This window comes from Pseudopipra pipra, chromosome 5 (assembly GCF_036250125.1).
Source record: "Pseudopipra pipra isolate bDixPip1 chromosome 5, bDixPip1.hap1, whole genome shotgun sequence".
Taxonomy (NCBI): domain Eukaryota; kingdom Metazoa; phylum Chordata; class Aves; order Passeriformes; family Pipridae; genus Pseudopipra; species Pseudopipra pipra.
The window spans coordinates 8026392-8049785 of NC_087553.1; the positions used below are offsets into that span (position 1 = coordinate 8026392).

General features: G+C 45.6%; 2 protein-coding genes across 3 annotated transcripts; both read right to left on the reverse strand.

Annotated features, from left to right (window-relative positions):
* Nucleotides 1-5104: 5104 nt before the first annotated feature.
* Nucleotides 5105-14077, reverse strand: LOC135414071 (aldo-keto reductase family 1 member B1-like). 2 transcript variants are annotated; one of them, XM_064654333.1, is made up of 10 exons: nt 13401-14077; nt 11505-11672; nt 10776-10892; nt 9468-9545; nt 8781-8903; nt 7551-7657; nt 7390-7471; nt 6835-6918; nt 5628-5710; nt 5105-5328 (listed from the first exon to the last, which is right to left on the reverse strand). In XM_064654333.1, exons 1-10 carry the CDS (start codon nt 13464-13466, stop codon nt 5286-5288), a joined length of 951 nt encoding a protein of 316 aa, XP_064510403.1. In that variant the 5' UTR covers nt 13467-14077; the 3' UTR covers nt 5105-5285. The 2 variants fall into 2 exon arrangements, with proteins under 2 accessions (XP_064510403.1, XP_064510404.1); XM_064654334.1 differs by lacking the exons at nt 10776-10892; nt 11505-11672; nt 13401-14077 and adding an exon at nt 10280-10392.
* Nucleotides 14078-17126: 3049 nt separating this feature from the next.
* Nucleotides 17127-23363, reverse strand: LOC135414072 (aldo-keto reductase family 1 member B1-like). The gene is made up of 10 exons (XM_064654335.1): nt 23251-23363; nt 22981-23148; nt 22149-22265; nt 20840-20908; nt 20478-20600; nt 19878-19978; nt 19616-19697; nt 19005-19088; nt 18153-18235; nt 17127-17435 (listed from the first exon to the last, which is right to left on the reverse strand). The coding sequence occupies exons 1-10, from the start codon at nt 23311-23313 to the stop codon at nt 17393-17395; spliced, it is 933 nt and encodes a 310-aa protein (XP_064510405.1). The 5' UTR covers nt 23314-23363; the 3' UTR covers nt 17127-17392.
* Between the last annotated feature and the right edge of the window lie 31 nt (nt 23364-23394).

The window sequence follows — 23394 nt, forward strand, 5'->3', positions numbered from 1 at the left end:
CTGTTCTTTGCTCCAAGTGGGACAAATGCAGCTTCCAGTGTGAACTGTGGCTTAGCAGTGTAGAATCATAGAATCAGCTGGGTTGGAAGGGACCTCAGAGATCATCAAGTCCAACCCTTGATCCAACACCACCGTGGTTACTAGACCATGGCACTAAGTGCCACATCCAGTCTCATCTTAAAAACCTCCAGGGATGGTAGATCCACCACTTCCCTGGGCAGCCCATTCCAGTGCCTGATTACTCTCTCTGTAAAGACATTCTTCCTAATATCCAACCTAAACCTCCCCTGGCACAGCTTAAGACCACGCCCTCTTGTCTTGCTGATAGTTGCCTGGGAGAAGAGACCAATCCCCACCTGGCTACAACCTCCTGTCAGGGAGTTGTAGAGAGTGATGAGGTCTCCCCTGAGCCTCCTCTTCTCTAGGCTACTGTCTCCAGTAGTTTATGATATAGTGAGTTTAATAAAAAAAGAACTTTATTTTTAATTTTGGAAGACTTTTTTTAAAGTGTTTTGAAAGTTGCAGACGAGGAGCAGTGACCTTTTCATGACTGGCATAATGATCATATTGTCCCTCCGTCTTTAGGAACGTGCTGAGGATGTTTCAGAATAAAATGCATGATTGTAATCATATGTGGTAGTGGCCAGCGACCTCACATCAGAAACTGGCTTTGACTTTTTTGCAGACAAGCATAAGCTGTTCTGCTGAAGAGGTCACAGCACAGTGGAAAAAAACAGACTTGCCTGGAAGGCTCTGCTGCTTATTCACATGTAGAGAGTTTCTTCAGGTGTGAGTGTTTGCTCTGGGTGCCTCTCCCTGCTCTCTGCAGCTTCATATTTTTTGCTCCATTTAACTAAGAATGAGCAAGGTAATTGGTTTTCCTCTTTAATGTTCTTCCTGTTTAGTGTCAGCACATCAGCCATCCCTGGCAGAATGAGATGTGTTTTTACCTGGTACACAACTTGGTGCTTATCTCTTACTATTTAGGTTTGGTTTTCCTTGACGGTTTTTCATCAGGGGGATGCTTCCATCTTGTCACAAGACGCTTCAGGTGGAAGTTCTGTATTTTGTTTTTGCTGTTCACTCTTGTGAGTGGGAGCCTTTCCCCTCACAACTGTAAGAAATCAGCTTTCCACTGTTTACCTCTCCCAAGGGTCTGGCAGGGGCCATCACATGGTGGCAGGGCCTTGAGGGAGGAAGAAGTACTGCATGTGTCACTGCGTGACAGCCAGCCTGCTAAATCTTATCTACTGTGTCCTTGATAACATGGGCAACTGTTTCTTTACACTGAGCTGGCAAAGAGGAACTGTGCAAGGGAGGAGGGATTTTGTTACCTTTTCGTGTTTTTTGGGTTTTTTTGTGGTTCTTTTTCTTTTCAGGTTTTTTTTTGTTTGTTTGTTTTGTTTTTTTTGTTTTGTTTTGTTTGGTTGGGTTTTTTTGGATTTTCTTTTTGGGGGGGGTTGTGGTTTTTTTGGTGTTCTTTTTTTTTTTCTTTGTTTGTTTATGCACGTGTGAGATGTTCCACTGAAACAGGATGTGTAGTATCACGAGTTTTCAGTTTGTTTTTCTGACTTTGCATTTAGTTACTGTAATTTCACCACAATTTGTGACTTTGGAGACACAGCAGTATTTGGCATCTGAGAACAGGACCCAAAATAATGGAAGTGGGTATGTCCTTGTGGAGGTAGTTTTTACCAGAGACTCAGTGGCCTGCAGAAAAAGCACAAAGTAGGGAGGTGACAGAATTGCAGGGTGCAATCAATCTCTACTGAGGGAGAAAGAGAGCTGTGAGGGTCTGCAGCTTCAGAGGTACCAACATATACAGGCATAGCTTAAACCAGGGTTTGGAGGTGAGAGCATGTGGGTTTCAAGCTTGAATCCCTGGGAAATGGAGTCTTTAAATGGGAGGTTTATTTTGCTCTGTGGGGGGCTCCAGTTCAATCTCCGGGTGCCAGGAGGCAGATCTGAGGGGCTTGACCAGCCCTGACCATAGAAGACCTCAGCTTGTTTTTTACTCTGAACTCAAATCAATCTAGGAGCATATCTTGGTGGATCTCCCATCTTCTCAGAGCTGATGAGGCTTTTTGTCTTCACACTAGTATTTGTTCTTTAATCCCACCTGCTTAAATAATAAGCCCCGACCATAGGCAAGGATGAGCAAGTGCTCCTACCATCCACCAGTGGTGGTTACTGTGTGGAAAGGGTAGGTTTATCCCCTCAGGGGAAACCTGGACAGGAGGAAACCATGAACTGCCCCAGGCTGGTCAGAACCAGTTCTGGATGACTATGAAGCCGGTGCTGCCATCTGGTGTGACTGAGCTCCAGCAGATGGGAAGCACCTGTGTGTGCATCCCCAGTCCCCCTGGCAGGTGAGAAGGAGGGCAGCACCTCACCCCAAAGGGGCCAAGTTGCTGAGGGGCCTGCAGGCTGGGTCACCCCTGCCAGGCAGGGCAGCAGCAGCCCTGGGGCCAGCAGCCCACCCACCCAGGAGCTCTAGGACACAGGAGTGATGAAGGGAAGCATCAAGCACCCGGCATCACCCTCCGAGCCACTCTTGCTTTCAGGGAGGGATTGGGATGGCCTGGATGTAATCTATGGTGAAAACAAGGGAAGCAGAGAGGAGGACAGGGTTTGGTGTTTGGCTTAAGCAGAGGCTGGAGAAGGGGGAGAAAGGCATTTACTGATTTGTTCTTCTCTGTTCTTCCCTCCCCGCAGTACCTGAATTGGTGAAATAAAGATTTGTTAATTGGCAATAAATTATCTTAGATTGCCCTGAGATGAGGCTGTTTTGCCTGGGACAGTAGCTGTTGGAGATAGTGTGTGATACCCTGACATGGCCCAAAACTGGAGTAATGAGGACTATGGAAGGAGCCATGATCCTGATCCTGGCAATACACGCTGGGGGAAGTGGCACAGCCAGCACATGTCCAGGAGTGAGTGCAGACAGTATGCAAACATCTGAAGAAAGGAGGGACCTTGGGGGGACCATTGCTGCTTGGGAAGGTGACTGGGAAGAGATAGACAGACACTTCCTCCACACCTGGGCCCCAGTGGCCTGGTGTAGTGCTGTAGGATCCACATGTAGGATCCAGAAGCACTAGCTAGGGATCTGCAGAGGGTTTGGCTATGAAACATGGGATAGAGAAGTGTCCTGCTGTGTTGGGACTGTGTGCTGGGGCTTGCCATGTGCTGCAAATGAGGCTTCAGAGAGACCAGGAATGCTGGGGAAGGGGTGGTTTCGTGATGTATATTACATTCACGTGGGTGAGGTGTTAACTACTGGTCTGCAGGGACAAGGGATGGAGTTTATAATGAATACACGTTAAGATCGTGATGATGTTAAAGGTGGAGTTTGTATAAGGGTGAAAGCAATTCTTAATATATCTTTCAATTAAAGTGAAGGGTAGAATGTAAAGAACATAAATTGCAGAGGGTATAAGGGGATGGCAGTGGTGACCTGAGTGCAGACCATGAACTACTCAGTGCCAGCCAGGAGCAATTCCAGCTACCACTGAAACTGATATAAACACCCTGTCTCATGCCAGAACTTAAGCCCACAGTGCTGTGACTCAGGAACACTGCTGGAGACATGGGTGCACTCTTTGAAGGAGGTCCATGCTGAAAGGGCTTACTTCTGAGAGGATGGCAGCTGGTGGATGATTCATGCTTGAACAAGGAAACCCCTGAAGTCACTATGGCCACTGGGTAACTCATGCTGGAGAAGTAATGCACTGAAAAGACAGTGGTCTAAACCCTTGGCTCTCCCTGCATCATAGTAAGCATTGTACCTTTATTGTTCAATAAAAATGTGTATTTGATCTCAGTAGAGCTCTCTCACCTCAGCCTGGGGTTTAGGGCTTGCTTCATTTAGGAAGCTGCAAAACAAATGTTTTTGGATTGCGTTCTCAGGAATTGGAAGTGGAACTTTTGGAAAGAAGGTCCTAAGGTGTTTGTTTTCCCCTGAAACCCAAGTGCAACATCTAAGATTATGCATTTGTCCACCTGCCCAGTAGTAGGAAACAGAAAGGTGACACAGCCACAAAATCAAATACCTCCTCATCTCACCTGGTGGTGTTAAAGGAGCCTTGATTGTTTTAATGTCTTGAATTTGAGCGTCAGGTAGAAAGGAGATTTGGGGGGATCAATTCCTTGAGACCTACTCTCCATGTGTCCCCTGTGCCAGACAGGCTCCACAGTGGGTATCCATGCATGTAGAGGTGTGTGGGCAGCTCAGGTGCTCGGCTCTGCTATCACTGGGTTGCTGGGACGGGTGTCCCTGCACCAGGCTGGGATGTGCCAGTGGAAGAGAGGTAGAAGGGGGTGGTGGGCATAGGACTATAGGGGTGAGCAAACCCCCGATGCTGCAGCACTGTGGGAGGGCTTGGGGCCCCCAGCTGCAGTCCTGGGGCTGTGGGGCCAGGGCAGCAGTGGGATGGGGTGACTGGGCTGAAGGGAGCTGCCAGAGGAGATGGATGGAGCTAGATGGGCCATCATCCCCGAGCTAGGTACCCTGGGCTCACAGCAGTAGATGCTGCCAGGGAAACTGGCCCCTGAGGCTGGCAGGGCCAGGGGGGAGGCCAGCAATTTGGGCTCTGCACCGAGGGGCTGAGCCTCCCTTGCCAGCAGACCCCGGGGTTGTGTGTGACAGCTGAAATGTCTCCAGCACCGCCGGGGCTGTGGCCGGCGGGGAGGGGACAAGGCGGGTCGCTGAGGGCTGGCTGCCCTCTGGTGCCCGCTGGAGAATGTGCTGAGGGGCTGTGATGTCCCAGGCAAAATCCACACATTCGGGAGAAAACCTGTGGAAAAATACTGCCCACTGCGCACCTGTGTGTTTTATGCTTATGGATTTTTTTTTTTAAGGTGGTTAAAACCCTTTTCTCAGTTAGTTCTGGAGTGATAAAACTTCTGGTTATCTCATTTATCCTGAGGAAGTGAATCTTTAGTTCACATTTCTCAGATTTTATTCCAATGCTCACAACTGCTGACTATTCTCCTTAGCCAGATAAAGCAAGATAAAGTATAAATGTGAAGGTGTAGTTCAAAATCTCTCCCTGTTTTCTCCTTAATAAGTCCTCATTTTGAAAGAAAATTATTACAGCCCACATTTAATTATTTTAAAACAATTTTACTCTATCTTTCTTTCAAAGAGGACAAACAAAATATAATCACTGAATACATATGCTGTGACTTCATTGCTGCAGGAGGAGAGATGCAATAAAAAGCTAGATAAACTGATAGGAAGAATATCAAACCAAGCTCTGAAGGAGGGCTGGATATAACCATCTTCAGTATTCTGCATTGAATGGGTAGTCCTTGTGAGTTTTGGCCCTGAAGGGAATAAAAGACTTCATTTTAGCCATAATTTTTTTTCAATATATCAAGCTCTAGTAGTGCTTAGAGAAGCCACCAAGGCGGGATCTGAACTTTATAACTGTAGAATGATTTTTCTTCCCAGATTTGTTTTCCTGTATAGTGTGTAGATTTTGTACATTTGGAGCATCCAAATCACTTCATCATTCAGGTCCTTGACCTTCTAGGCAATATTTAGATGTAAAACCTCTGTATATATAGTATTCATTATTTAAGCTTTGGGAAAAAAACCCCAAATACTAAATGCTACCACTTACATGCTCATTGTATAGACTCTCCAGTTTCTGTTAAAGCTGAAAATAGTTGCCATCTCCTCTTTAGTCAATTTGAAGTCAAATACCTAACAAGAGAAACAGCTGGAAATCACTTCTCTGAACAAACCAGAGACTGTAAGCAAAATCTACAGAATTAAAGAACAAATCTAAAAGGGAGACGAGCTGGTTAGCTGAAATTGCTGTTTCATGGAAGAGAAAAAGGCATCTCTCTGTATTAGTAAGAATGCATTAGCAGAAGAAATAAAAAAAAATATATCCAAAGTTACAATTACACATGCCAGCTGTTGCAGGACACTCGGAAAGCACTTGCATCTGCCATTTGTGCATCTTTCTCTCCTAATCCAAAGGAACAGCTACAAGACTATCTATCAATCTATCTCTTTTGAAACCCTAATGACCAGTTTCAGTCAATTAACAAAGGAGCAACACAGTTTATGGACACCAGGACTATTTTCTTAATGCGAAGCCTTTTGTAGTGTGCTACTGCACTCAAGTGCCAATCAAGCACCATGTGCCAATTCATCTGCAGAACAGGAGACACCATGTAAAGTGACTGCTAAAATTACCAGCATACTGTTACCCAAACTTGGTTCATTCCTGCTTTTCAACTGTAGCCTTAAATGTAGCCCTCAGTACAGTGTGTAGGTACCCAGAGAAAAACTCATCCTCTTGTCCGAGGAGAAGCTGGGAAGGGTAATGTAAAGTAAGATACACAGGTGTCCCCAGAAATGCTAGGGCAGTGGAAAGAATTCAGAAGTTTATTTAGAAGGCCAGAACACAAGAAATGTACAAATTCCTGACAGTGCTATTTAAGGACCGGGCTCTAGGGAGGAAAAGGCAAGTTCCCACCCTCTCCAGGGCCTTTAGTATCGTCTCTGTTTCTCCCCCGCCTTCCCAAGGCCTCTGTACATGTCTGTTAGGGTTATCTCTCTCTGACATAGAAGAGAGAGAGATAACATAGCTCTCTTTGCAATCCCCTCTGGGCTGCAGAAGGGGAATAAAAAACATCTAACCCTCTTGAAGGCCCTTTGCAGGCTTCCTAAGCAAAAATGAGTTTCTAGCTTTCCCATTACAATTTCTTCCAGAAGCACAACTATTCCTACAGGTGAGAGAGGATCTCTGTTTGCTCTGCAGGGAGAAGCTGTGCTGTTCCTGAAGGGCAGCACCCAGCTCACTCCTAATCCCTCACCTGGAAGTTCTCCACAATGCGCTGTGGTGTGACGGACTTGGGAATCACAATCACATTTCTCTGGATCTGGAAGCGAAGGAGAACCTGCAAAAACAGAATCAGAAAGAGGATGGTTCTTGCTCTGAAGGAAGCAGAGCTTGTTCCAACAGTCATATTCCCTAAGATATACCCTCTTCTGCAGAGCTGCATTTCAAATCATTCCTATCCCTGCAATCCAGGTAGCACTGGAGAGCAAAGAGGGGAAGTGGTGGAGGCCCCCATGGAAGACCACCTTTCCTATTCAGTTTAGGGACAAACAAGTCCTTTCTTACCCACCCAAACTTCTTTCAAGATTTTATTCTCTGTAACAGAGGACTTGAGATGAAGACTGAAACATTACAGCATCGGAAGATGGGTCAAGAAAATGTCTCTTGTTGACAGTCAGAGGACACTTGCACTGCAGGTCACACAGTAAACAGACCTGCACTGCTACCGAACACCACAAGTGACAGGGAAGGAAATGCCACCTTGTCCTGTGTTACAGGAATGGATACCCACTGTCTGGAATCTGTGTACCTGGGCTGTGGATTTCTTGTGCTTGGCTGCAATGGCTTTGATCTTGGGGTCATCCAGGAGGGAAGGATCCTCTGGCTTAGCCCTACACAGGGGAAAGATATACTTAGTGTCTCAGTGCTTCAAGCATAACCCACACCAGTTCCCTTGCAAAGCAATCTTACCATGGTCTGTCAGGAGAGCCAAGGGGACTGTATGCTGTCACAGCAATCCCTTTGGATTGACAGTAGTGTACCAGCTTCTCCTGGGTAAGGTATGGATTACATTCAATCTACCAACAGAAGAGCATAGAGATTGATAGTAGTACAACTGCTGTAACTCACTCCAGGGATTATCTCCTAATGCACTTTAAGGTTGGTATTTGTCCTCATGTGCTCGTCTTTGCAAGGTATTATTCAGTCTTAGTTTTCTACAGCACCTATTTTTACAGTGAGGTTTCTTGTATATCTGGGTTATTGCTCGGGAGAAAAAGCATTTCATAAGGCTTATTCCTGAGTTCTTTGGCCCCAAGAAGGCACATTCTGAGATGCTTTTTGGATTTCCAAGCAGTAGTTGAGCAAATATTGAGAACCCCGATGCCTTGTATGTTCAACTGTAATGTGGAGTGGGATTAGAAGGACATGCAGCATCTGCTTTGTAACCGCTCCTTATGTGTTCTAGTCATAAAAATCCCTTTCTTGTGAGTGTTACATAGATACTGTAGTTTGGGACAGAAATGCATTTTTTTCCTTTTAGCATGCTCTTTTTCTATAACTACATGCAGAGAAAGGCTCTGGAGACTGAGTGAATTTAGTACTCTATGTGAACTTGCAAGAACTAATGGAACCACAACTGCAAGAGGTGTCTGAGTCTGTGTAATATTCCTGGGAGAGATAAGTATCTACAGCAGGTTCTGTAGCATAGAAGAAGGCAGTAGCTTTGTGTGCAGACAAAGACTAGGTAATTTTTTTGATATGTGTATATATACACACTTTATGTTTTATTATATATAAATAAAAAAGTCTTCAGGGCAGATGTCATGAAGTCACTGCTTCTGCACAACAGTTAAAACTGATCACCCTTTTCCAACTGGGTGACTGAATGAACTGTGCATGCCTGCATGAGAAGAAACGTGTGTTGTTTGAGCAATTATCTGCTATTAATAAGAGATGGGTGCCATCACTAATAAGAGAACAAGTATTGTATTTTAAGAAGTTCTTGTTGTAATTTGTGTACCACAACTTCATTCCCTATCTGGACACAGGAGATCTACAACATCTTTACATATACCCAGAAGTAATCAGAGGGTGTTATTGTGCTATTTTCTTCTCCTTCTTGCATCTCCTCACGCAACTGTAATCAGATCCTTATAATGCCTGAAAAAAACAGTCACCTGAAGTCACTTTGCAGCTTACCTGGACATTTGCAGGCTTGTGCTTCAGTCCCGGCTTGTTCAGGATTCTTTCAATCTGCTCATGGTTAAAGTTGGAGACTCCAATGGCTTTTACCAGACCAGCATCCACCAGCTCTTCCATGGCCTGATACAAAGAGGAGCAAAGTCAACATCCAGTATGCAAGACAAGGCCTGAAGACATTATTCCTGGTTTGTCTTTGTTTCTCTTCACGGGAAGGGAAAGACAACTATTTGGAGTTGCAAAGTTTGTCTCTTGGGGGAAAGTGCTCACTGGTGTATTTGTGCCATGTCTTCCACCTCACCCAAACCCAAAGGCTCCTTCTTGAGATGGCAGAAATTCACATAATGATAAGTTACTTAATAATGATAAACAATAATGTGTTGAGTGAGCACCAGGGGGCTGTACTGCAGTTGTGGACAAAATCACAAACTAACTTATTTCAGCAAAGTGTATTTGAGCAGTTTAAGAATGGTAGTAAAGACAGTTCTGTTTCTGTCATGGTCAAGCAATCTGGTCTGCAGCTCTGCTGAAGATTATCAGCTTCACTAAGCATGTATGTTTTAAAAAAACAACACTGTATACAGTCTGATAAATGCATAAGAGCTTTGTGAGTGCTAAAGATAATGAAAGCATGGAAAAGACTGCCAGTGACAGAAAACACGTTTCTCCCACTGTGACTGAACTTACCTCCCATGTATCTAGAAAATCTGCATTGCTGGGTATAGACATGCCTTTGTCATCTTTGGGGAACAGCTCCTCTCCTGCCTGTCAGTGAGAGAGAAAATGCTTGAAACACTCATTATTGGGAAGTTAATAGCAAGACAACTGAAGACAACATTAACTACTAGTAGAGAAAATACCAGTATTTGTCTACATAGTTCATGCAGGTTTATGGTCTTTTGCCAGCAACCATTCCTAGTAGGAGGGACAGGATGAAGTAAAGTCGTGACTCACTAAAACACGCACAGATAAACAAATCACACCACTTGTGGAACAAAGTGGAACAAACAAGCTTCCTGTACTCCTCTATCATGCCTTTAAGAGAGAACTGTTGTTTTGAAGGACCTGTTAAGGTCCCAGAAACATTTAAGTCAGGTTTAGGGTGAGCTGCATCTCCTGAAAAACATATTATGTAAACACACAGGTCTCTCGTGAGGGGAGCCTCAGTTTAAATTAGTGGCACTCAGAAAATCAGAAAATCCCAGGTGTACAAACTCAGAAATAAATTCCCATATCTTCATATTGCTCCACGTCTAGTGTTGTGCAAATGTCAGAGTTTTATGCCATGACACTTTTACACAAGGTCTTTGTTCAAATAAAACCTGCCATGACATCTTGCAAAGTATGACAAACAGTTGACACAGTCAAAAGCAACAGACAGGATGGAGGCCTTAACCTTTTTGTAGCAGAAAGGAAAAGCCAAGGCTATACATGGACTGAGACATGAAGTATGAGATGTACTTTATGTAATTATGACACAGATGTCAAAAAAATCTCACCTTTTGAAATTCAAGGTCTGTGGAACAACTTAAAGACTCCTACAACAAAGGTCAGCTCAATCTGTACTATATTAAGGACTCAGTGATTAAAGAAAGAAATGGAAGACAGAAGAAGTCTCTTGTTCTGTGATTCTGTAACATGCAGAGGAAACAATTTCTGTCAGGTAGCAAAGTACAGCCTTCCTTCCCACAAAGCAGGGAAGGATGATTTAGCCAAAAGTAAAGCAGCACAACTCAAGCTTGCAGCTGGGAGTCCTGATCTTAGTGCTAGGTCTGCCTCTCCATTATCAAAAGGGCAGAGGACACTGTGCAAGCCTCACTCTCAGGGGCAGAGATCAGGAGCACAGCTCACATGGCCAGAGTAAAGCTGAATGGGCAGCACTGTCACAGTGCTGGTACACACCAGACACATGCTCTTTCTGGTGCTGCAAGTGCTCCTGGCAGTGTTGAGGAGCTCTCCCAGGAGGAAAAGCCAAGGGCATTGCTGTTACTGTACCTTCAACCCAGTAGGCCAGTGCATGAGGTAGAGATCCAGGTAATCCAGTTTCAGGTCAGCAAGAGTCTTCTGGCAGGCCCCCTTCACCAGAGGCTTCTCGTGAAATGTGGACCACAGCTAGGGGCAAAAAACAAGGCACACTGTGACCTCCTGGGTTAAATATCTTGGAACCCTTCTGTACTGTTCCAGCAAGAACCTGTTTCCTTTGGAAGGTGATGTGGAATTAGGCCACCCTGTTTCTTTTCAGATGGGGCTTGCTCTGTAAGCAGGACTGGGCAATGGCCACTGATATGAAGGACAGTATGTGCTGTGGTGGCATATGTGATCAAAAAGGGTTGTAAACTAAAAACTGACCCTGTTCCATTAGTCAAGATATGCAAAAGCCACTTATTACAGGCAGATATGGGTTAAAGAGCTCTTTTAAAATTAATAGTTTCAGTGGTGAGCCGAATCCAGAATTTTCAGCAGAAGCAAGTTAAAACCAGGACACTTTCTGGGACCATTTAAGCTTAACACATCCTTTGAACAATCCCATGAAAATGGAGAATGTGAAGCGTATCTTAGATAACTCTATACAAAATACAGTGACAAAAAGCAGCTTTCATCAGTATTGGCCTGAACTATGTCCTGAATTACTCCACTCTATAGCATACAACCTTTTCCCCTGCTCTGAATTTCCCTCTACACAAAGCAGACCTTCCCCTGGATCCTAGGTCACTATATCCTTACCTTACTGACGACGAAGAGATCTTCTCGTTTCACAACACCTTCCTTGATTTTCTGCTGGATCCCTTCCCCAATTTCACTCTCATTTTGGTACACATAGGCACAGTCAAAGTGCCGGTACCCGGCATCGATGGCAGCCATCACTGCAGCTTTTACTTGCCCAGCTGCAGACTGAAAACAGAAGGTTAAGATCCCAAATCAAAGCATACAGGCCATTTCCTAGTTATTTCATCATCATCATCATCATCATCATTATCATGGCTGGGCTTCGCAAATGAAGATTTGGGGAGGGCTCCACCCACGTTTGTTACAAGCACGCTGGTGGTTAAAAAGGCCAATATGAGATAGACATGTCCGATTGCAAAAGGCACAGCAGAAAGACTCCTTAGGTGGTAAATTCTGCAAGACACGATTCTTTCTGCGTTGTCTTTTCTCCTCGAGAGTGATCCTGCGTGCGTTCTCAAAGGCATCAGCCACGTTATAGATGGTGTGTCTCCAGGTCTCCCGAATGGAGGCCAGAGTAGACCAGTTATGTTGATCAATATGGCCAAGGCTGAGATGTTGTTTCAGGGAGTCCTTGTATCTTTTCTTCGGGGCTCGTCTCTTGCGGCAGCCGGTGGCAAGTTCACCATGAAGCAAGATCTTAGGGAAGTGGTGGTTGGTCCTTCATCCTTGAGACATGCCCTGCCCAAAACAGCTGTGTTCTCAGCAACATGGCCTCAATACTTGTGACTGCTGCTTGCTCTAGAACAGATTTATTGGTCACATAATCTGACCAGTGGATGTTTAGGATTGTACGGAGGCAGCGTTGATGGAAGCGTTCTAGGAGACGCAGGTGGTGGCGGTAGATGACCCAGGATTCAGATCCATATAAAAGAGTAGACAGCACTATGGCTCTGTAAACACTGATCTCTGTACTTTTCTTCAACTGTTTATTTCGCCAAACTCTTTTATGAAGCTTTCTGAAGGCACTATATGCCTTTGCTAACCTGTTGTCTACACCTTAGTCATCCACATCACCATCGAGTATTGTACCATTCTCTAGCCCAGCTCTTGCTGGGGCACATCCCACCTGTAATTTGAAGCTGCTTCTTTCAGAGACAGAAGAGATGTGCATTTCTATGTGTTTCTATATCCTGACAAGGGTAAGAGCTGTGCACAAAGAAATGTTGGCATGTCTTCTTCATACAGATTTAGCAATGTTTGTTTTCAGGCATTGTATGGTTCACTGATTTTGTAGTCATTGTAACAGCAGTGCAAACCTCTTTGTCAGAACTTGCTTGAGATGCATGAATGGTCTTCTAAAGCCGTATCTTATTAACAGATGATTCCCAGTGACCTCGCCCAGGATTAAAGTTACTCAGCACTGAAGCAGCAGACAATCCGAGTGCCCCACTGCAGCGGCACGGAAGCCTTGGCTGCGGGAAGGGCTGGGGAGCAGCCGGGAGAGGGGCCCCGAAGGCCACAGCCGCGGGAGCCTGGCTGGGACGGGAGAGGATGGGATCTGCGCATCTCTGGGGAGGGGGTTGCCGAGTACGTGAGGGAGGGAGGGAGCCGACTCTCCCGGGCCGGGGAGACCCAAGAGTCAACTCTCTCCCATGGCAGGAGGGGGACGACAAGGACGGAGGGCACGCTGGGGAAAACAGCTTCAAAAGCAGCGTGGGGCTCTGCCTGCGGGGACGACCGGAGTCAGAGGGCATCCTTGGCGGTATCCCGGGCAGGATGCTGGGGGCACCGACAGCGCTGCGCTCCGGCCCGGGCTGTCGGTGGGGACGGGTCACCGAGCCGAACCGAGCCGAGATGCGCCCGCTTCATCCCCAATTCAGAGCGCTCCGGACCCCCGCGTAGGAGATCGCACCGGGCGCAGTCCCAGCCCCGCTGAGAGCAAGGGACCCTTACCTTCCATGTGCCCAGCCCCACGAGGGGCATCTTGGCCCCGGTGTTGAGCTGCACGCAGGTCGCCATAGCTCCAGCTGGGAATGCTGCTCGGCACTATCGCCCGCCGAGCCCTTTAATGACGGCTGGGTCGCGCCCGCCCCGTCCCGGGACCTGCCCACACGGGACAGGCACCGAGCTGGGGCGGGTCAGTGCCGCGTCTCCCCGAGTCCTCGGAGCTGTTCTCTCCGCGGATGTGGGCTGGGAGCCTCGGGACAAGGAAGGGCTCTGAGCCCACCGGCTGGAGCAGCGTGTCCCCGCGGCAGCGATGGTGGTCCAGGCTCTTGCAGAGCTCCTGTAGTGTCTGTGTGAATCTGGAGCTTTCAGCCCTCAGTGCCCCTCGGAAGGTGGGATGATGCTTATGGTAACAGGAGAGGAAAAGTGAGCTGCTTTGTAGGAGTAAATTAGAAAGCAGTGAAATTTAAAGAAGAATGTTATTTTTAGTGTTGGGAGAGGTTTCTTGCGATGTTTTTTTGAAGAATAGAAGATGATGTTATGTTAAGGCCACCTAAGAAACTTTGCTGATTGCTCCTGCTTGGCGAATTTATTCAGGTGCAAGCATTGTTTGGACTATAATGGTGCATTTTTCTCTGTGTGCCTTTCCCACAGCAGATGTCCAGCTGCTTTGTAGCTTTGTACTGGTTTTTTTGTCAGCAGCATCAGCCGTCCTCAGCAGGATGTGATGTTTCAGTTACATCACAAAATAGTTATATAATGCTTTTTTTTTTTCTTTCTGGATTCCTTCTCTGTAAATTTGCTCTGAGCATGCTCAGACGCATGAGGTTTGGTTCAGGGGTCGATGAAATCAATGGAAAGATTGTGATACTAGGAGTGCTGATGACAGTATTAAAAGAAAGCTGTTTGCATGGGAGGCCTGCTGCCATCCTAGTCTAGGGGGTTTCACATTTCCTTTTTTCCTTCCTACTGTCCCTCCCTCAGTTCAGAAAAATGGACACTGTCCATCTGCAGAGCTGTAGGGAAGTTCTCTGTGCCAGTCATGGCATTGTGTCTGGTGAGCATTCCTGGTGAAGGACTGAAGCTAAGGTTATCAGAGGGGCAGAGCAGCTGCACAGAGTGCATACTGTTGGGGAGGTGGACTTAGTGGTGTTAGCTGGGCTCAGAGATCAGTTTTCCATGCCTGACCTCTATCTTGACTTTAATTATTAGCAGAAGTCACGTGGAGACTTGTCCTGACAAAGATTGTTGCCCTTCACAGAAGGTACCCTATTTTAAAACATAATTTTGCTGAGGACTAATAAAGTTTATGCAATATGCACTTCACAATTCTTTTTTTCAAAATAAAATGTTGAGTCATGCCTGTGATTTGGTTTTTCAGGGCAGATGAAGTACCAGATTCCCTTTGCTCTCCTATTTCCTGGATGCTCAAGCTAGTGGTGTTCTGCTTTGACTCCAGATGTAGAAGGTCTTAGTGTAGGAACCACAAGAATCTATCAAATTTTTTGTTGCTTCTGCTGCAGCCTGTGAAGGTGGTGCTTAATTTTCCCCAATGGTTTCTTGAATGAGAGATGTCTCTGTCTTTTAAGAGAGGATTTTGGGCAGAAGGTTTGCATTTTGCTTTGTTGTTTGTGCCTGTTGGTGTGAGTCCTTGCCCAGATTATGCCAAGACACAGGATCTGTCAGTTGTTTCTCTATCCTGAAGGTGTGTCTGGGGTTGTCAGATGATGGCAGGGCCTTTGGGAAAGAAGTATCACGTTTGTCAGTGGATGACAACCTGAAATGCCATGCTATCAAAACACTTCCTAGCTATCCTAGCACTCCCCAGCAAGGCTCACCTGCATCTTCCACCAGAAGGGATAGGCTTTGTCAGAGGAAACCTTTATTCATTCACATAGTTACAGTTAACAGAGACCTGTCCCAGTTACTGTGCCAGTCAGTCAGCACAGAATAGCCTGTGGAGAGAAGGTAACACTTACTCCACTGTCACGTTCCAGTTCCACCATGGGCCCCCTGCTTTTATGCATCATGACACCTGTTAAACAGTCTCCCCTCTCTCCCCAGTCTCTGCTACTCTGGGTTTTTAATAGCCAGATATCAGCACAGGATACCAACCAAATCAGTCCACAGTGATACCACTGTACAGTTTTCCAGCAGTTTCAGGTGTTGGTCTCCTATTGCTTGTTGATCCACAGTCCACTAAGGCTTGTCTGTAAGTAAATTGTCTTACTCAACTGTTCTTGTCAGCACTGCTCGGTCAATCACATCTTATTATACCAAGTTATTCAACTTTTGATCAGGACAAGATCTTCATGCTCTTGTGACATCATTTAAAATTGAATAGGGATTATTACTGGGTTAAGAACTGGCTGATGGCTGGGCCCACAGAGTGGTGGGGAACGGGGCTGCATCCAGTTGGCGGCCGGTCACGAGTGGTGTCCCCAGGGATCAGTGTTGGGCCCAGTCCTGTTTAACATCTTTACTGATGATCTGGATGAGGGGATTGAGTCCACCATTAGCAAATTTGCAGATGACACCAAGTGGAATGGCAATCTGCCAGAAAGCAGGAGGGCTCTGCAAAGAGACCTAGACAGGCTGGATAGATGGGGCTGAATCCAATGGTATAGGGTTCAACAAGGCCAAGTGTCTCCAGACTGCCTGGAGAGCAGCCAGGCAGAAAGGGACTGGGGGTTCTGACTGACAGGAAGCTGAACATGAGCCAGCAGTGTGCCCAGGTGGCCAAGAAGGCCAATGGCATCCTGGCCTGTGTCAGGAATAGCATGGCCAGCAGGACCAGGGAAGTGATTCTGCCCTTGTACTCGGCCCTGGTTAGGCCACACCTTGAGTGCTGTGCTAATTCTGGGCTCATCAATTGAAGAAAGATATTGAGGTGCTGGAGTGTGTCCAAAAGGCAATGAAGCTGGTGAAGAGTCTGGAGCACAAGTCCTATGGGGAGAGGCTGAGGGAGCTGGGGTTGTTCAGCCTGGAGAAGAGGAGGCTCAGGGGAGACCTCATCACTCTCTACAACTCCCTGACAGGAGGTTGTAGCCAGGTGGGGGTCAGTCTCCTCTCCCAGGCAACCAGCAGTGGACAAGAGGGCATGGTCTTAAGCTGTGCCAGAGGAGGTTTAGGTTAGACATTAGGAAGAAGTTCTTTACAGAGAGTGATCAAACACTGAAATGGGCTGCCCAGGGAGGTGGTAGAGTTACCGTCCTTGGACGATTCAGAGACTGGATGTGGCACTTAGTGCCATGGTCTAGTAGACAAGGTGGTGTTGGGTCAAAGGTTGGACACAATGATCTCAGAGGTCTTTTGCAACCTGGTTGATTCTGTAATTATTTCCAATGACATTGTTAATGCAAGTTGCTTGGTTTGTTAATTTTCACATTAGAGTAGAACTTCCAAACCAGCAGTAATCCAAACATTTTTATTTTGGTTAAGAATGAAATTGAACACTAATCTCTGTCCAGTTTCAGCCTGTAAAAAATTACGACTGAATTAAAGCCCAGTATGAGTTGGTATGCATCTGTAGGTCTGGACGCTTCTCCCATTTATTCTTCTTTCACAGAAAGCTTTGAACTGTGCTCTAGAAGTAAAATTATTTGTTGTCTTTTATCTTCAGGCAGTGATTATGTAGTTCATTCTTTCAGGATGGATCTTTCTTCTGTGTTCACATTTCTTAAACCCTGCAGCCTTAAGTAGTGTTGATGCAAGACAGAAGACAAAATCAGTTGCTAGGTTATTCTGTTTTCTGCTTTACTATTTCAGCCATGCAGAGACACTCATCTAATGAGCAGAGAATTATCGTAGCCCATATTTTGTTCTTCAGAAAAGTTTTACTATTTTGTTCCACCAAAGAAGAAAAACCCAAAGTCACTGAATACATATACTGTGCCTTTGCTGGCAGGAGAGAGACAGTGTGCAGCTAGTGGGCAACTTCAGGGAATGGTAGAAGCTCATTACACTCCAGAGGCCTTCAGGAGGGCAGGATAAAACCACCTTCAGTATTCTGCATTGAAAGGGTACTCCTTGAGATTTTTGCACCTGGAGGAAATTAAAGAGGAAGGATTACTTAAGGCTGAAATATAGAACCTTCAAGGGAGGCTCTGAATTGAGTAGCAGCAGAATGAATTTAAGAGACTTATTAGTATAGAAAAAGCATACAGGACCAACAAGTTCATCTTTTTCTATTATTTAGGCACTGAACAGTGGTGGGACCAAATTACTTTCTAGATAAAAAGTTAAAATTCACACTGCTTTACAGAGAAAACAGCACCTTCTGCAGCCTTCTAGCCAACTCTTCTTGTCTTGCTCTTGGCTTCCAAGGTGCCTATCTGCTAGCAGTTGTGCTTTGTACTGCTCAACAGATGATCATTCCCTCCCCCAACCACCTATGTAAGATCTGACATCAGCTTATAATACCTTGTAGAAAAAATTATCTTAAGTTTAAAACTGCCTAACGTTCATTTATCCCATATGGACACAGCCAAAGTTATCAACCAGAACCCTCACTCTGGAATTCCTGGCACACAAAGTTTCCTGGAGAACAGATTTACAGTGAATACACAGCATGACTTATCCTTTAGTCAATAAAGTAAAAAAATATAACTCCGCTAAGATGTTAAATAACAGACCCTTCATCCCCCAAATGATTTCAGATTTCAAAATATACCCAATTTAAGCAGCTACACTGGTTCCTATGAGATCAAAATGAAGATCATTGAAAATGCAAGAGTTTGAAGGAGACAAACGGCCACTCACGTGATCATTTCACAAATCCTCCAGTTTCTGTTTAAGCTGAGCAGGGTTGCCATCTCCTCTTTAGTCAATTCGAAGTCAAACACCTAAAAAGAGAAACAGATAGAAACCACCTCTTTGAACAAATCAAATCAGAAGCAAGATTCACAAGATCAAAGAACAAGTTCAGATCAGAAAGAGTGCTGGTTACAAGTGATGGCTTCAAGAAACAGGGAAAGGAAAAGAAGTATCTTTGGATTTTCGATATTCTACTGGCAGAGGGAAGAGCCAAACAAAGAAGACTGACGGTTGCAGTTACATGTGCCAGCTATTCCAAGGTGTTTGGTGAGCACTGAAGTGTTGCAGAATGCCTCCATCCTCCATTTGTGAAAGGTGCATCTTTCTGTCCCATACCAAAGAAACAGCTACAACACTTTCATATTCAATAAATCTAGCTATGTTACATCTGAAATCCTGATGTCCAATATCAGAAAAAATGCCCTTACGTAACAGTCAGAGGAGCTATGTGGTTTACTGACAGAAGGACTCTTCCCTTAATGTGTTGCTTACTCTATATTTTGAGGAATGTTACTTGATTGAGGCTATAAGCCTGCTCACTGTGTCATCCACAAGTCCACAGAGCAGAAGACACCATGTAAAGTGACAGATAATATTATCAGCATACTGTTTCTAAGAGCTCTGTCTTTTCTTCAGTTTCATTTTCAATGTAGCCCTGACTTCCAGACAGAAAGGGTGAGCCCAGTCCTGCTGCCCAAGGAGGACATGGCAAGGATGAGAGAGGATCTGTGTTTGCTCTGCAGGGAGAAGCTGTGCTGTCCCTGAAGGGCAGCACCCAGCTCACTCCTAATCCCTCACCTGGAAGTTCTCCACAATGCGCTGTGGTGTGACAGACTTGGGAATCACAATCACATTTCTCTGGATCTGGAAGCGAAGGAGAACCTGCAAGAACAGACAACTGAGTCAGAAAGAGGATGGTTCCTGCTCTGGAGGAAGCAGAGCCTGTTCCAACAGCTGTTTTCTCTAAGCTCCATGCACTTTGGCAGAGCTGCATTTCAAACCATTCCTATCCCTGCAGCCCAGATAGCACTGCCTGGAGAGCAAAAAGGGAAGTGGTGGAGCCTCACACGGAAGGCCTCCTTTCCCATTCAGTTTTGGAACAATTCCTTTTCTTCCCAGCCAGGCTTTTAGCAGTCTATGCAAGGCTTTCATTCTCTGCAAGAAGACTTGAGAGGGGAAGGTGACATCTGAAGATGGGTCAAGAATCTTTTCCTGTCTGAGGGTCAAATAGGTAATAGTAGCATATATTGTAGGCCACAGAGTGGACAATCTCCATGGCTTGTTAACGCCACCAAACAGCACCACAGTTCACAAGTAACACTGTTAGAGGCTGTTCCCTCACTTCAGACATAAGTTTCCTAAATGGCTGTGTTACAGGAATGAGTACCCACTGTGTGGCACCTACTCACCTGTGCTGGGGTTTTGTTGTGCTTGGCTGCAATCTCTTTGATCTTGGGATCATCCAGAAGGGAAGGTGCCTCTGGCTTAGAACTAGATGGGAGGAGGGGGAAGGGAAGAAACAACAAAAAAATCACTCTAGAAAGATTCTATCTAGCCTCATCAATTAAAAAAAAATAAATATATATATATATATATATATACACCTGCCCCAATTACTCAATTAGTGTGAATGTTTCAGACTTAAATCATGCTAACCCACTTGGAAATTACCCATCAGGACGGCCAAGGGGACAGTATGCTGTCACAGTGATCCCTTTGGATTGGCAATAGTTGATCAGCTTCTCCTGGGAAAGGTATGGATGACACTCAATCTGCCAACACAGAAGCAGGGACAGAGTTGTGGAACTACTGTAGTTTTCCCATGCTCCAGAGGTTTTTCTAAATCCTAATTTCCTAATTACAGGTTGCCTTCATCCTACCCTGTGTGTGGTCTGTGTGACAAAACAAGTCTGTAATTCTATAGAGCACCAACTTTTACATTGAGTACTTATGTGATTTTTGGATTTTATTCTGAGAGGCTTTATAAAAGTCAATGATTATAGTCAGAATGATAGCTCATATCTGGATTCTTCATCCCTCCAGAGAGAATGCTTCCTAGGAAAATAATCTGGAATTTGTAAAAAGTGGTTCAGCAAGGTGAGACAAAAAGGAAATGTTTAAGTTCTGTGTGTACCAAGAAATACCCATAGAGCGGGATTTAAAGTACATGCCATGTCTACTTTCTTTTCATTTTTCCATCTCCTCATTCGACTGTAATTAGATCTTTATAATCCCTGAAAAGTATTCACCTGCAGTCACTTTGCAGCTCACCTGGTTATTTGCAGGCTTGTACTTCAGTCCTGGTTTGTTCAAGATTCTTTCAGTCTGCTCACGGTTAAAGTTGGATATTCCAATGGCTTTTACCAGACCAGCATCCACCAGTTCTTCCATGGCCTGACATAAAGTGGAGCCAAGTCAGCATGCAGTGTACAAGACATGACCTGAGTACATTCTTCCTAACTTTTCTTCTCTTGTTTCTCTTCATGGGAAGCAGAGTTTTAAAAGCTACCCATGTATTTTTGTGAATTCTTTCTAGCTAATTCTTCATACATGCACGAGCCTTTCTGCAACTGCTGAAGTCAACACCACTGCTAAGGACAGATGATGTGACTTTTCCACTCGGATGAACTTACCTCCCATGTCTGTAGAATATCAGTGTTGCTGGGGATAGCCATGCCTGTGGGAAACAGCCCCTCTTCTACCTGTCAGTGACAAAGAAAACGCTTGAAAAATCTGTCGAGAAGTTCACTTAATACCATGAGAATTCACAAACAAAACAGTTTGAACTTCTAGTGCAGGCAAGAGCACTAATTCTTGTCTATATTCAGTCATTCCTTCCTGAGAAGTGGAAGGAATTTGTGGCTTTTTTGCTAGAGACTGTTCCCATAAGGACAGGGTTTTCTGCTGGACGCCTGGAAGTCAGGGTTCACCCAAACACCTACAAGGGAAAAAACCCACTCAGAACTATAGACTTCAGTCTCACACATGTTCACTTCAGGTATTGTTCTTTAGTTCCCACTTAGAAAGAACTTTTTGTTCTTTTTGTTTTGTTCTTTTTCCAGAGGGACATCAAGATACATAATTGGGTACTGGGAGGAGTTTGGTCTACACAGTGCCAGATTTGCTGAAAAGACAGTTCTTCCACGACAAAGCTCAGTGTAAAGCTGCCAACACTAGGAAAATCAGAGGAGCCTTTGTGTACAAGTCATGAAAAGACACCAAGACTGAACTGTGTTTAGCAGCTGTTTGTTGCTATGACCATGAGACAGCTTCATTTTCACGGCTTTGTTAACATAAAGCTAAAATAGAGCATGAAAAAAAGATGAGCATCTCAAAGGCAACAGGTAGAACAGAGACAGATCAGACTGCAGCAAGATAGAAAGGCTAAAACTAGAAATATTCAAACAGACATGAACTCCTTCACCAATCTTGGGGGCCTAACTTCTCCCACTAAAGTTTCACAGTTTAAATTCCTGTCTCAGTGGAATAAGCAAGCAGCTCGATCTGTACCACATTAAGGATTTGGTGATTAAAGAGAGAAATTGAAACCAGAAGTATTTATTTTTGTTCTCTGATTCTGTATCATGCAGAGGAAAATTTCAGACAGGCAGCAAAGTGCAGCCCTCCGTCCTACAAGGGCAAATCTTACATGAACACACACTGGATTTGCAAGAGAAAGGGAAAGCAGCCTGTTTTATGCTTGCAGCTGGGAAACCTGCCCCTAGTTTTTAGACTATCATTCCCAGGATGAAAGGGTATGGAAACAGCAGTTTCAGGGGCAGAGACCAAGAGCCTGACTCACATGGCCAGAGTAAAGCTGAGCACCAGAGCAGTGCTGACACAGATGACAGACACCTCATTGTCTTTCTCAGTCACAGCAACTGTTAGGCTGTAAAGGCAGAGTCACAAGAAACAAAGCCAAGGGCATTGCTGCTACTGTACCTTGAACCCAAAAGGCCAGTGGATGAGGTAGAGATCCAGGTAATCCAGTTTCAGGTCAGCAAGAGTCTTCTGGCAGGCTCCCTTCACCAGAGGCTTCTCATGAAATGTGCACCACAGCTAGGGGCAAAAAACAAGGCGCACTATGACCTTCTGGGTTAAACCTCTCAGGTGCTCTCCTGAACAGCACAGAAATGTTCCATGTTCTTTGGAAGGCAATATGGAATGAGGCCATTGTAGCGCTCTTCAGACGCGGCGTGGGATGGGACTGGCCCGTGACACTGAAGGCAGTGTGTGCAGTGGCAGCACAGTGTTTGAGCAGGATCATAACAAAGTCCTCTGGTTCCATTAGTTCAGATATAATTTGTGCTGCCCACTCTGCCTTTTCCTGCAGGTTGGCCTGCAGCTGGCCTCCCCTCATCCATCCCCCAGCACTCTGTCCTCTCAGCAGGGCGCCAGAACACAACAAGTCTGTGGTGCTCAAAGTTGCTGTATATTCTGAGGGGGGAAATCAGACTCTTGCCTCCCTTCAGTGTTATTGGAAGAAAGTGCAGGGAAGACAGCTGCCACCAGTTAGGGTAAGAGTGATTCTTCTTAAGGAACTCACTCTTCCTATCCAATGGCTACAACATTAACAATTACTGTCAGTGGACAGGAAAGAATCAAACTCTATCACTGTGGTCATGAAATGGAACAAGACAGCAGTATCAGGAATAATCTCGTTTACATTATGAGCTTCTCCAGTGCTACAGCATTAAACTACTTCAGGTTCCTACTGTAAAAATATCAGAGGTAAAGCCAGTTTGTCCATAATCCATGACCATTTGATCCATACCTTACTGACGATGAAGAGGTCCTCTCGTTTCACGACACCTTCCTTGATTTTCTGGTGGATCCCACGCCCAATTTCCTTCTCATTCTGGTACACGTAGGCGCAGTCAAAGTGGCGATACCCGGCATCGATGGCAGCCATCACTGCAGCTTCCACCTTACCTGGGGGGGACTGACGGGAAAAAGGGTAGGACATGTCTCAGTTTGGGATTTTCACGTGCTTTTCCTTCGGTAGCTGCCGAAGCACCGCCGGGGTGCCGCTGCCCGCGGTTACCTTCCATGTGCCGAGCCCCAGCAGCGGCACCTTGGCAGCCCCGAGCCGCGCGTACGCCGCCATGGCCGAGCCGGCAGCGCTCCGCCCCCCCGCTCCCTGGCAGCCAATCAGCGCTCCGGCCCCGCCCCGCTGGCAGCTCCGCCC